The 12,930-nt window shown below is 26.5% G+C and overlaps 2 protein-coding genes across 2 annotated transcripts; both read left to right on the top strand.

The window, feature by feature from the left end:
- Positions 1-195: 195 nt before the first annotated feature.
- Positions 196-3,057, top strand: LOC126555378 (uncharacterized). Its single transcript, XM_050210308.1, has 2 exons — positions 196-965; positions 1,859-3,057. The coding sequence occupies exons 1-2, from the start codon at positions 871-873 to the stop codon at positions 3,051-3,053; spliced, it is 1,290 nt and encodes a 429-aa protein (XP_050066265.1). The 5' UTR covers positions 196-870; the 3' UTR covers positions 3,054-3,057.
- A 224-nt stretch (positions 3,058-3,281) lies between these two features.
- Positions 3,282-12,054, top strand: LOC126555379 (NF-kappa-B inhibitor cactus-like). The gene is made up of 6 exons (XM_050210309.1): positions 3,282-4,146; positions 5,352-5,457; positions 8,850-9,051; positions 10,774-10,862; positions 11,686-11,853; positions 11,917-12,054. Exons 1-6 carry the CDS (start codon positions 3,770-3,772, stop codon positions 11,980-11,982), a joined length of 1,008 nt encoding a protein of 335 aa, XP_050066266.1. The 5' UTR covers positions 3,282-3,769; the 3' UTR covers positions 11,983-12,054.
- The last annotated feature ends 876 nt before the right edge of the window (positions 12,055-12,930 follow it).

Below are 12,930 nucleotides of genomic sequence, written 5' to 3'. Positions count from 1 at the left end.
CGTTGGAAATGTTTAGTAATCGTAATAATTTCAATGAACGAAATAAAAGTCACAGAAGACAAGTCGTAGGTAACAGTACAAATAGTAGTAGGTAATTAATTCATATATTTCATCCGCAGTGGCGGCTCGTCAGGGGAGTCTTTGAGACCCCCTGTTAAGAATAGTTAAGAATGACATTTAAACTTTTAAAATATCTACTCCTGGGCGTAAAATTAAACCTATAATATTAGTATTTTTAATTTATCTTATTGGATCGTAAGCTATAAAATATTTTAATTATTGATGTGTAAACATCTTTAAGTGTATTCAAATACACTTAAATCTGTGATTGAGTATAAGCTAGCTATTTTGAAGCAATTTCAGATGAATATTATTATATACTATACATTTTCAACATATAAATACATTTATTAAAAAAATCACCAAAAAAGTCATTCACAATTATATTCCATTCACATAACATTCATTGGACATTTCCAACAATAAAATAAAAAAAGTTAACGTGCATATCAAATACATTCCAATAATATTATTACATAAAAATGGGGAGTGGGAAAATCAATAATAATTTAAAAATTACAAAATACACATTTAACTATTAATGTACTAATTTAAATAAATCTAGATTTTAAAAATGATAATGAAATTATAATCAGGTGGTTTTAGGCTGAATGCTAATATAGGAAAAAGTAAAACCTATTCTATTCTGTGGTATTACGGTAGGACACTTCTGGGCGGCAAGCTGATTATAGAGACAACAACTCTCTGCCGAAAATTGTGCTTTTATTGTTATATTGTGTCATTTTGTGCATAATATACCGAATATTTCTTAGTTAATTATTTTGTCCGATTTATATTAATATAATCATCATGGTTTATGTATGCCTTGTGAAAGGTTGTATAAATTCGTTCAAGTATACAACGAAGAAGTGTAAACTATTTAAATTTCCAAAAGACGAATTAATGTAAGTTGAACGTTAACTATTACTAATTATTAGAGTTAGGATGTTGATGACTTTTGAATTTTTTCTTTTGATTCGATACAATAATATCTTAGCTAAAAATTTGATTCTTGCTCCCTTGTGGCAGAATATTCTAATTTTATTTTGCATTTTTTTATTATTAACGTAATTTTTCAACATTTTTAAATCATTTTTTCATATGAAGGGTAATTTTTTGTAGTTTAAGTACAATGTAGGGGCATTTTTCTCTAATTTTAGGTATTAAAGAAAATTCGTATAACATATAACATTAAAAAAAATCATTTTAATATTATTGTTTTGGGGTTTGTGGTGTTACACATTGATAAAACAAGTGTTCTTTAAGACATACAACGATCATACAATGTCGAAAGAGCACTTGTTTTGTCAATGTATAACACTACAAACCTCACAACAATAATATTAAAATGATTTTTTTTAATGTTATATGTTATACACATTTTCTTTAAAAACTTAATATTTGAGAAAAATGACCCTTAATAAGAAAAAAATGACTTTAAGAATAAAAAATGCATTTATACCTAGCTTAAATTTTATTTATTTATATTTTACTTTATAGTTTGTTTTTAAAATTTTTTAATAATTTTAAATATGCTTTAAATGAAAATGTATACTATTGTTTATTAATATTAAAATTCATATTTTAAATTACTATTACATCCTCTATCACACCCATATCTCTAATAAATATTACTATTATTAAATACATTTTTTTCACTTAGGTATTTAATTAGACTTTAGTTCATTTTTTGAAGTTTTTAGGGCATTTTTACATTTTTTTAGGTCATCAACATTCTAACTCTTATTACTTATTAATGCTTATCAATAACTGTATCTAATTAATACTACCATTTTAGGTCCAAGCAATGGTTGATAAATTGTAATCGGCAAGATTTAATTGGAAAATCATTGGAGTACTTCAAGGTTTGTTCAGATCATTTCTTGGAATGTATGTACAAAACTGCAGAAAAAAAAGTTCTATTGCCTCATGCTGTTCCTACTGATTTCACAATGATTCCTAAAGAAGATTCTTGTACTACTACGGCCTGTCAAGATACAAGTATTTCCAACCCAATATCTAATGCTTCAGTTTCTACAAGTACTCCATTAAACCAAGAAGAGTCATTTTCTTATTCTTGTTTACCATCTCAAAGTACATCATGTTCGACTGATCAACCAATGTCCTCATCAACACAAACGACTCAATTACTCTCATTACATACACCTAGAAAACAAAAGTATAGAGCTCAACTTCAAAACATTAAAAATAAATATGAACAATTAGAACAGAAATTTGAAGCATTGAGTCAAGAAGTACACAAAAAAAGTTGTGCAAATGAAATAGATGTTACTTCAGTAGAATTATTTAATCGAGTTGTTGAAGCACAGTTACCTCCTAATCTGAGCATGGTTATTAAACAGTATGTACAAATGGGCAAGAGAAAACCTCAAGGTGTGCGGTATTCAAATGAAATCAAGCAGTTGGCTCTAACAATATTTTTCTTTGGTCCTCAAGTATACACATTTTTAAAAACATTGTTGCTATTACCCAGTTCAAGAACTTTACGAAGAATAACACAGAAAATTAATATAGTACCTGGATTAAATGATGTCATATTTGAAACCATAGAATTGAAAATAAATAATCTAAAAGATGATGCAAAGGATTGTGTTTTATGTATTGATGAGATGTCAATTAAAACACATTTATTTTACAATTTGTCACATGATTATATAGTAGGGTTTAATAATTCGTACGACAGAAAAACATATGAACCAGCAAAGCATGTACTCTGTTTTATGTTAAGAAGCATAAATTATAATTGGAAGCAGCCTATAGCATACTTTTTCATCAACAATAGTTGTACTGGACTTCATCTTCAAAATACTATATTTGCAGTTATTAGTCGTATCCAAAAGACATCACTCAATATAAGAGTATTAACAACTGACCAAGGATCTAATTTTACAAGTTTTGCAAAGGCCATGAATGTATCGTGTGAACGTCCATTTTTTTTTGTTAATGGCAATTCTGTGATTGTACCCACATAATAATATTATTATTTTTTTTTTATTCCTTCATTACCATAATAATGATAATGAAACTCCACCCGTCCGTCGTCGTTCTCAGTTCGGTGTTCCCCGGCCACGGTCAGTCTCGAATTCAGACTTGGCAGTTGGGCCAGTTGGCGTGTGTGTACGTCCGTTTGTAGTTCAGTACTTTCGTAGCTTTACTGCTACGGGCTACGGTGTCGTCAGTCGTCGTGCTCCGCTCGTTTGCGTCGTTGGTCGCTGTGAGAGTGCGTAAGTGCCATATTGGCATGAAGCAATCGAGTCTATGAATTCGTACTGTTTTAAGTAATTTTTGTTGTCTGCCCATTGTTTTTTTTCCACGTAAAAGTATTTCGTGCGTGCGATATGATCGTGTAATTTAGAGTTTTTCGAAACAGAAATTATTGTCGTGTCTTTCTAGTCCATTTGTGTGTTTATTTGTGTTCTGTATTTTTGGAAAATCTATTTTGTACCTACCTATTTTTTTTTTTTATTAATCGTTTATCAAGCAACTTTTGTGTTTCTGATATTATTTTACTTTTAATAACCAATTACTATCGTTACTCATCCACCGCGATAAAACATTATAATTGGGTTGCATTGCATGATCAGGCCATTGTGCACTAGTTTCTACAGTTTAATAATATTCTTATAATATACGTCGTCCTCGTGAATAGTTTTTTCACTTATAAACGCACTTTTTATTGACATAAAGTATGTGGTCCAAGAGCAACGCAGACAAACTAAAAATGGAACTTTCAGGCAAGCGGGAGAAACAACAGCAGTCCATTAAAAGCGAGAAGGTTACTGAAGACAATACCAATATAAAAATGGATTCTGGATTCTTGTCTGGTGCCAATCTGTCTTGCGATATGTTATCCAAAGAGAATATTGAATGCGATGTAAAAAACAAAGACCTCAATTTCAAACAACTAAAAGAAACACCAACAATTGTTGTGGATAGTGGTTTGGATATCTGTGAATCGGGCTGTTTGAGTGAATTGGATGTTGACCAAAAAAACACCTGTAAATCCTATTCTAACACTGAACACAATTGGCAGTTTTATTTCCAACAGAATGAAGACGGTGACACGTATGTACTGATATAATATTTTGTATTTATATTTTTATACCTATCTAATCTTTACCTAAAACTATTTTCATAATATCACATTTAGACTCGAATAGTAAAGGTGTTCATAATTTCTTAATTAATAGTGATATCATTCATTATATGTACGGTGTACCTACCTAACTATCTATGGTGAATAATTAAAATCTCAATCTTGTAATAGGTACATCTTTCTAATTAATGTACTTCTAACTTGTTAGAATGTTAATTATCTCATTAATTGTATGTATATGTAATAATTACATACAATAAAATTATAAGGATCTCAAAACTTTGGAATTAAGGTTAAATTTCTAGATAAGTATGTGTGCGTCTTAAACATTTTCTGATATTAATACTTTATTTGAGACCGTATTGCAGTTGCACCAAAGTTTGTTGAGTCTGAAAATTTAGGATTGTGCACCTTTATGATCTAGTTTATAATATACCTACTTATATTATGTGGATGGGCACATATATTTTAATTTTAAAACAAATTTTTGGATTAATAACTGATTTAATTTTGATATTGAGACCTGTTTTAATAGTCTTAGGTACCTTCCTAAAAATCTAAATAAATACATCTATACATGCCTTGTAGTATGACTTTTTTTATTATTATTTTACTGGGTAACACATTTTATGAATATTTATCTGGTTCTACAAATTGCTTATTGTAAAAAATAAAACATTTTTTCTTAAAAATAATCTGTTACAATAATAAATGAAGCCTCTAACCTCTTTAATAAATTGTGACCTTGAGTGTCCATATTCAAGTAGACTTGACTACTTTAAACTATTAAAAAATTGGTCTTTCCTTCTTTTTGATTAAATTCCTACAAAAACTTTCTACTGCCATATATGATGCTGTCTTTTTTAACATTTTTTCTACAAAATAGACATTGATTTATCCACTGTTGCATGCATCTAGCAGACTTTTTTTCTCATCCTACCGATGTAGAACCGAACCAGACATATCCTTATAGAACTTGCATCATGTGGAACACTAACATACTGAATGTATGTCTACTCTATGCTTCTGAAATTTGATAAAGACCTATAGTTTACTTAACTTAATATGCTAAATTGGTGATTTGTTGTTGGATTGTTACTTTCTAAATACTATTATTTATTTGTATTAATATTTTTATATTATGTAACTATAAATTATTTTTTTCATTTTTTAGGCAACTTCATCTTGCTATCCTTCATGGATATATCCAAGTTTCAAAACGGTTAATTGATATTTGTCCAGATTCCAAACTATTAGATATACGAAATGATGATGGCCAAGTAAGTGTTTTATATTATCATATATTAAGTCAAATTAAAGAATACTTGTAAATAATTCAATAATATCTATTATATGTTTATTTATTTTCAAGATATTTAAAGATTCAAATATAACTATTATATTTTAAGCTATATTCTGTCCATCAAGAGAATGTGCCGATTTTGTGTATCCTCCTACATCACCTTACTTGCTATGGCAGAGTGTTGTTTGGGCTGCACAGAAAAACCAATTTTGGTCGGTCTGCTACACATTATCTCACTGGATAGAGTATAGTTATTTTGGTTTATTTACCAGTCATATATAGGGTTGCCAACCTTTTTAATTAAAAAAACTGGACATCTAACTGAAAACTTTTTTTTTTTAGTCGTCATAATTTATGATTATAAATTTTAAATTATTATTATTATTTATTATTTATTTATTTATTTTTTTTTTAAGATAAATTATATAAATATTTAATATTATGAATAATTAATTTTTTTTAGATTCTGAGCGAAGTGATGAATGTATTGATTTTACAATGTGTGTGTTTTTTTTTTTTTTTTTTTTGTGTCTGTGTACAGCATAACTAGTCGAAATAATGCTCCAATTTCAAACAATGGGGGTGGTTTCCGATGTAAAAGTGAATATCCTTGGTGCATTATAGAGGTAAAAAGTTAACATTTTCCAACAGTTTTCAAAAAAATCGAGAAAAACAAAAAAAAAATGACGGAAAAACGGCAATTTTTACGCAAAACCAGTTTTCGACCAAATCGATTTTTTTTTTGTTGTTGTAATTCAAAAACTAATCAATGAAAATACTTGAAATTTTCACCAAATGTTAATGTCAGTGGTATCTGTATATAGTTAAATTTTCAAAAAATTTTGACTTTTTTTAAATTATTTATAGACCACTGAAATTTTCGATTTTTTTGAGAATTTTTTTTTAAAGTGTCGATAAAAAATGTTTGGATGACCAAAAAGTTTTGAAAATTTAATACAAGGTTCCTTATGAGTTGTTTTTATTGTAGCTAAAAAAAATTAAAAATCATTAGTCACAATTTTTTTTATAAGAGTTTTTAGTTCAAATTTTTACGAAATCTGTCGAAAACGCGAAAATTTGCAAGTAATTTTGAAGTTGAAAAATCATTAAATTTTTTTCTTTTATAACTAAGTTTTGAAAATTTGGTACAAGGTTCTCCATACATTTTTCTTCAAATATCTGTAAAAAAAAACTCTACCGGATTCAGACAACAAATTTTATGAGTGTTTGAAATTTAAATTTTTACAAAACCGCGTTAAATAACGGTTTAGCCTCAAACGATTTTTGATATTTGTTATTATTCAAAAAGTATAAGTCGTAGATACTTGAAAATTTTACCAGTTATTTAGATTGGCATTTTCTTTACATGATTTAATTTTCAAAATATTTTGAGTTTTTTTGAGCTATTAATAGACAACTGACATTTTCAACTTTTCTGAAAATTTTTTTTTGAAGTGTAGATAAAAATGTTTTGGCCCTATCAAAATACTTGAAAATTTTATACAAAGTTCCTCATATTTTATTCTTATAGTGATTAAAAAATTATAAGAATACATAGGCACAATTTTTTTTTATTCGCATTTGAAGTTCAAATATTGACAAAAATTCGTCAAAACTATGAATACTTGCAAATTATTTTGTAGGTATATTTCATAAAAATTTTTGTATAAGTAGCTAAGAGTTGAAAATTTAATACGAGGTTTTTCATAAGTTTAGCTTACAATTATTATAAAAGAACTTAAATTTTGTTGTATTCAGGCCATTAAAACATAAACCACCTTTTTCACCAACCACTAGAAATTATATCCTAGGCTGACAAATCATCTTCGTTCAGAATCGTTTTTCGTATACAATGATAACTATCATTGGATTCAAATTTAACACTCCTATAATACATAATAATGATCCATACGGCACCTAATGTACAGCAGAGCGGTACTCACTTGCCTGCTTTTTTAGTTTATTGTTTATTAGTATTCTTCTGATAATATAATAGCAAATAAAAATAAAAGTATACAAAACATGTGTCTTAATTAAATAAATAAAGTAGGTCAGTGTATTTCGTTGGTGGATGTTTGTCCATCGTCCCTTCGATCTTCAGGCAGGATAGTGTAATTTTACTGTAGGTATTTAATTTGAATGCAATATGATTGCATTAGATAAAAAACGATTCTGAGCAGACGAAGGGATCTTTTTTATTTAATTTTATTTGTTTGTATGGTGATAAACAAAGCCATAGGTATTTTATATTACTTATAATAAATTTTATATTTAATATTGTTTCTAAAAATTCACAAAATTCTTGACATGACAAACTGTAGTTGTAATTTTGGACATTTAATAATTTATGGTGTCCAGTTGAAAGGTATAACTGTACACTGGACAGGAACCAGAAAATCTGAACTGTCCAGACAAAAACTAGACGGTTGGCAACCCTAGTCATATACAACAAATAAATAGAAAATACTAGTAAACTATAATAATGTTTTATGTATACTGTTAAAATCAAACATTAGTCTTATTTATTTATTAATTATTTAACAGGTATAATACCCAATAGTAATATTGTAATTGTAATATACACAAGTATTATATTTTAACCTTCTAAATATCTTACAACATTGCTTACCTTTTAATTTTATTGATAAATTTAATATTCTAAATCATTACCAGCCTACTAATTAATTTACTTATATTTTACCAAGGCTGGGCAAGTTAACAATTTTTTTTAACTCGTTAAGTTAAGTTATTTTAAAATAATAAAGCTAAGTTAAGTTAAAAGTTACTCATATTTTTTTCGTTAACTCGTTGAGTTAAATGCTAACTTTGAAAAAAAAAGTAACTTAACTTAATTTAAAGTTAAAATTTTATAATTTGTAACCTAAAAAATTCCAGACACATAATAATATTTATTACATAGTTTTTCTTTATGCTCAAGAAAGTTACTGGGGAAATTTAAAATGATACATCAAAATATTAATTAGCTATCAAAAAAACCTACTTTTCTAAAAATATTGTTAAAAAATTTGCATTATCCTTTGGACGAAAATTCTTATTTTAAATATTTTTAAATACAATTAACTTTAAGTTAACACATTAATCTTAAAAAAAGTAACTTATTAAGTTAAAAGTTAATTTCAAAAAAAGTAACTAGTTAATTAATTTAATTTTAACTTTTAATTTGTTAATGCCCAGCCTTGTATTTTACTTTAAATTAATTGAATTTGTGAATCTTATTATTTTATTATTTGTGAGTAAATAGATATTTTAATTTAATTTTTATATTTGCATTGTATAATATTTTAATATATATGTATAAATATTTTTTCATGGACTCGTAGTGATTGATAACTTAATTTTGATTTTTAGAGTGCTCTCCATTTGGCTGTTATCACAAACCAATGTGAAATTGTAAAATACCTAATGATGGCTAATGCCAATGCAGAAGTATTAGATTGTAATGGAAATACAGCAGTTCATTTGGCATGTTATGGTGGAAAACTAGATTGCCTGAGAATATTAGCTAGTTATGTATTACTACCAAAAATATTTGATACTATTAATTATGATGGTAAGTATCTAATTTATATTAAATTTTTAAATAATTATTTTGAATTTTGTGAATGTATTTGAATGATAATTTATATTACCTATATATGCATATAAAAAATTTATGTATTGCAAATTATAGTTTTAATATTTATTTAGACGTATAATGTTGTTAACTTGACCACTTTAAATCTTACAAATCGCATAAACAACTAGTGTTAATCAGTGTAAAATTTTTGAGGAACCTTTGGTGATCCTTAAAAATATCTATAACCATTTAGTGAATAAAATAAGAATTTTGACATGTATATGTCTTATGGGGGGGGGGGGGGATCATTCTGTTAATTTGTGCGACACTGAGAATGTTACCTGTTGAGACAGTGATTGTTTATAGCAACCGATTGATATAACAATATATATAGGTACATGCCGATGTATCTGCATGTAGTGAAGATACTCTTTGATTTTTTTATAAAGTACCTATATATTTTTATTTTAAGTTATATTATGTCTGTTACTATGGTCTGTTATATAGTTTGTTTTATGTTTAAAATAACTAACTTACTGGCTTAATGTCTAAAGTCTTAAACGTCTTTTCAACTATTTAATACCAGTGTGTAATTAAGGTTTGAATACTAAATAAAATTATATTACTTATATACATATATTATATTATGTTTTCATATTTATCTTAACTCTTTAAAGATAAATAATATTTTAAAGTAACTAAGTGATAAATGTACGATTTTGGGTATTTTGCTGTAACACATTTAACAAAGAAGTAATCTTTCTTATTATTATTTTACCTCTTATATTTTTATTCATTTTATAAAATGATTAATTACATGAATTATATACTAGCATTTATTAAATTTAAGTAGTTAAATAAATATTTAATGCGTTTTACAAGAAAGAAAATACTTTATGGACAGTAAGCATTAATTTAAAAGATTTTATATAATACATTGTCCTTGATTGTCTCCCAACCTGTTGAGTGTTTATAGATTTGGCCGTGATTCATAGTGATTTTTATAATGATGTCATGTGAATGTATAGAATGAATCTAAGTATGATAAGTACCTAGATAAAAAATAATAAAATTTGTAAAATATTATTTTATTAAATTTATTTATAATTCAAAGATATATATTATAAACAGTTTTTAATTTTTGAGTTAGAATAAATCTTTTCAAGTAGAAAAATTGCCTTTATCATGAAATTTGAGGAAGATTTTTGGTAATAAATTTAATCTAGTTGGTACCTACTTTTGAGAGGTCAAAATTGAAAATATCAGTACTTAATTTATTTTCTGTAGGTATAGTTGTATGTGTAATTAAATTATATTTTAATTATTATTAGGAGAGTTAAAATAGTAGTTTAGAGATAAGTGCTATGAGAGGTAGAAGATGAAAAATATATCCCTTACTTAATTATATGGTAGTAGCAACACTTAACAGAGACATTCTTTTTACTACATCTTTTTTACCCTATTTAAAATGTTATAATACTAGTAATGTATGATAATATGTTGATTAAACTAAAATGGCCAATCAAATTTATCTTTAGATTATAGATTGTCAAAGAATAATAACTAATGAGTACCTTTAAGTTATAACAATAAGAATTACTATAGTCTTATAATAAAGGTACATTGAAATATTGATTTCTGCATAATATATAATTTTAATAATATATCGATATATTTATGAATATTTTTAAATTGTATTTATATTTGTTGTTTTAGGTTTGGCATGTATTCATATTGCAACAATTGCTAACCATCCAAATCTACTTAGATTTATTGTTAATAGTTCAAAAAATGTGAATATCACAGTAAGTTAAATAATGGTTTTTGTTATAACATATTAAAAATTAATTTGGGTTTCAAATGCACTAGGGATTTTTAGTTTATAGCACTATTAAAATTGTTTATTTGTAAAGCCACATTTTACATGATCATGTATTGTACACATGTGTTTTCAGTTTATATTGGTTAAGTTGATACGTGATGTTGATAATATTACTTAATATGGTAATATGTAATATTGACGAGGAAACACGCTATCATCTGATCAATGGCGCAACTAGAGTTTCAAAGTCGTTAGGTCACCCTTAACTTTACATAATCCTAGTATTTTCATTATTCTAGTAATATATTCGCAATATCGTTTTTGGAATTTAACACAGTTCATTGTTTTATTATAATTTATAGTATTTGATTATATTACATTCTAAAGTGTCAAACATAATTTTCTATTAACATTTACAATTTACAAATGTGCTTATTATTTCTTCATAAACAATGTCATTAGCTAGGTCTCTCTCAATATTTATGATACTTAAATTAGTAAAGTGCTGCTGTAACATGCTGCTAAATAATTAAAATCTTAAAAAATAAAACTACATTGTTAATACCATAGATATTTGAATATTACCAAGACGTAGAACTTAAGGGTGCTTCAGCACCCCTGTGGCCCCATAGTTGCGTCACTGCATCTGAGTAGGATACATTACATGACCATGTGAAATAGGCCCAACTAGTGTGTATTATATTTGTTATAATCATAATTCATAAGTTATGATTCATAACATATAGTCAAACAGTACTGAAAAAAATATTAAATAAATTACTAACAATTTAATTATACATTTTTAGGATTATAAAAGTGGATACACGGCATTACACTTTGCTGTAGCTCTAAATAGAGCTAATCTAATTGAATGTTTATTAGATAAAGTTGATCCAAACATTGAGAGTTATGCTGGAAAATTAGCATTTGAAATTGATGTTGATTATGATGAAGATGAAGAAGATAATGAAATTGTATGTTATATTAATACATTTTATTTGCTTATATAAAGCTAATTTTTAAAATGTTTTTTTCAGTCTGACGATCTTGTGAAATCAATGAATGTACTTCAGTTACCTAATAACAGTTCAATCAAGTGTTGAAGAATTTATTTACCAATGTTGTTTTACCACAGAATAGATTAAATGGTAATACTAACTGTCGACACGGAGTTAATGTTTTTACTTATGGCACTAGTGCACTACACACCCATGAGGTAATGTCGTATAGCCCCGTTTGGTACACTGAACTGTATACTATGGAACGCGCATTGTGTATACGTTCTAATATAAAATGTGTAACACTCCTAGAGGCCGCCATATTGAGTCTGCAAATGTTCCTTTCCTTTTTTTTTTTTTTCATTTTCACACGTGTTCATGCTTCGTAATTAATAATTACTAGCATTAGTAATTGAATATTAATATAAATAGTGGGTTATTATAATAGTGAATAGTAATATTTCATAATGTAGTTTTATGAGTTCGATGTGGAGAAGATCTACATCGTATTCATAAGTAAAACGTAGTACATATAGTCATAGATCTTATACTTCAACAAGTATAAGGTGCATGAATGTAGACGTGGTGCAGTGCAGTTTTTTTTATAATGTATAATTTTCATATTAATTTTGCATTAAAAAGTAATGAAAACAGGAAAATAAATTTGTATATAACGATGGAAGACATAGGTAATTATATTTTATTTACTATTGGTAGGTATTATTGTATATAATAATATATAATTTTTATTAATATAAATAAATTTAATACTGCCTTGCTAAATTTTAAACATTTTGTAGTATTGCTAATCTAGTTAAAAGTTTACGTTTATTTTTGCCTATCATATTTATATTAATTTTTTTGGTTTCATGAAAGTTTCTTATTCTTATGAAACATAATGATATTGTTTTTATTAAAATTGGAATATGGTTTTTTTCAGAATCAAAGGAATGTGCATTTAGCTGATTAAATAAATTTTTTTGACTTAGGCGACTGAAAACAGATAATGCTAAATTTTGTGAAAAATCTCGTGAAAAATCATGTTCACCTATT

This window comes from Aphis gossypii, unplaced genomic scaffold (genome assembly GCF_020184175.1).
Source record: "Aphis gossypii isolate Hap1 unplaced genomic scaffold, ASM2018417v2 Contig00823, whole genome shotgun sequence".
Taxonomy (NCBI): Eukaryota; Metazoa; Arthropoda; class Insecta; order Hemiptera; family Aphididae; genus Aphis; species Aphis gossypii.
The sequence above is the reverse complement of the archived record's forward strand: the minus strand, read 5'-3'. Positions and strand labels throughout refer to the sequence as shown.

Bases quoted from the DNA above. Each gene is read 5' to 3' on its own strand.
- LOC126555378 (XM_050210308.1), top strand. From the start codon at position 871: ATGGTTTATGTATGCCTTGTGAAAGGTTGTATAAATTCGTTCAAGTAT. The intron at 966-1,858 runs GTAAGTTGAACG...CTACCATTTTAG, and splicing joins TTTCCAAAAGACGAATTAAT to GTCCAAGCAATGGTTGATAA.
- LOC126555379 (XM_050210309.1), top strand. From the start codon at position 3,770: ATGTGGTCCAAGAGCAACGCAGACAAACTAAAAATGGAACTTTCAGGC. The intron at 4,147-5,351 runs GTATGTACTGAT...TTCATTTTTTAG, and splicing joins CAGAATGAAGACGGTGACAC to GCAACTTCATCTTGCTATCC. The intron at 5,458-8,849 runs GTAAGTGTTTTA...TTTGATTTTTAG, and splicing joins TACGAAATGATGATGGCCAA to AGTGCTCTCCATTTGGCTGT.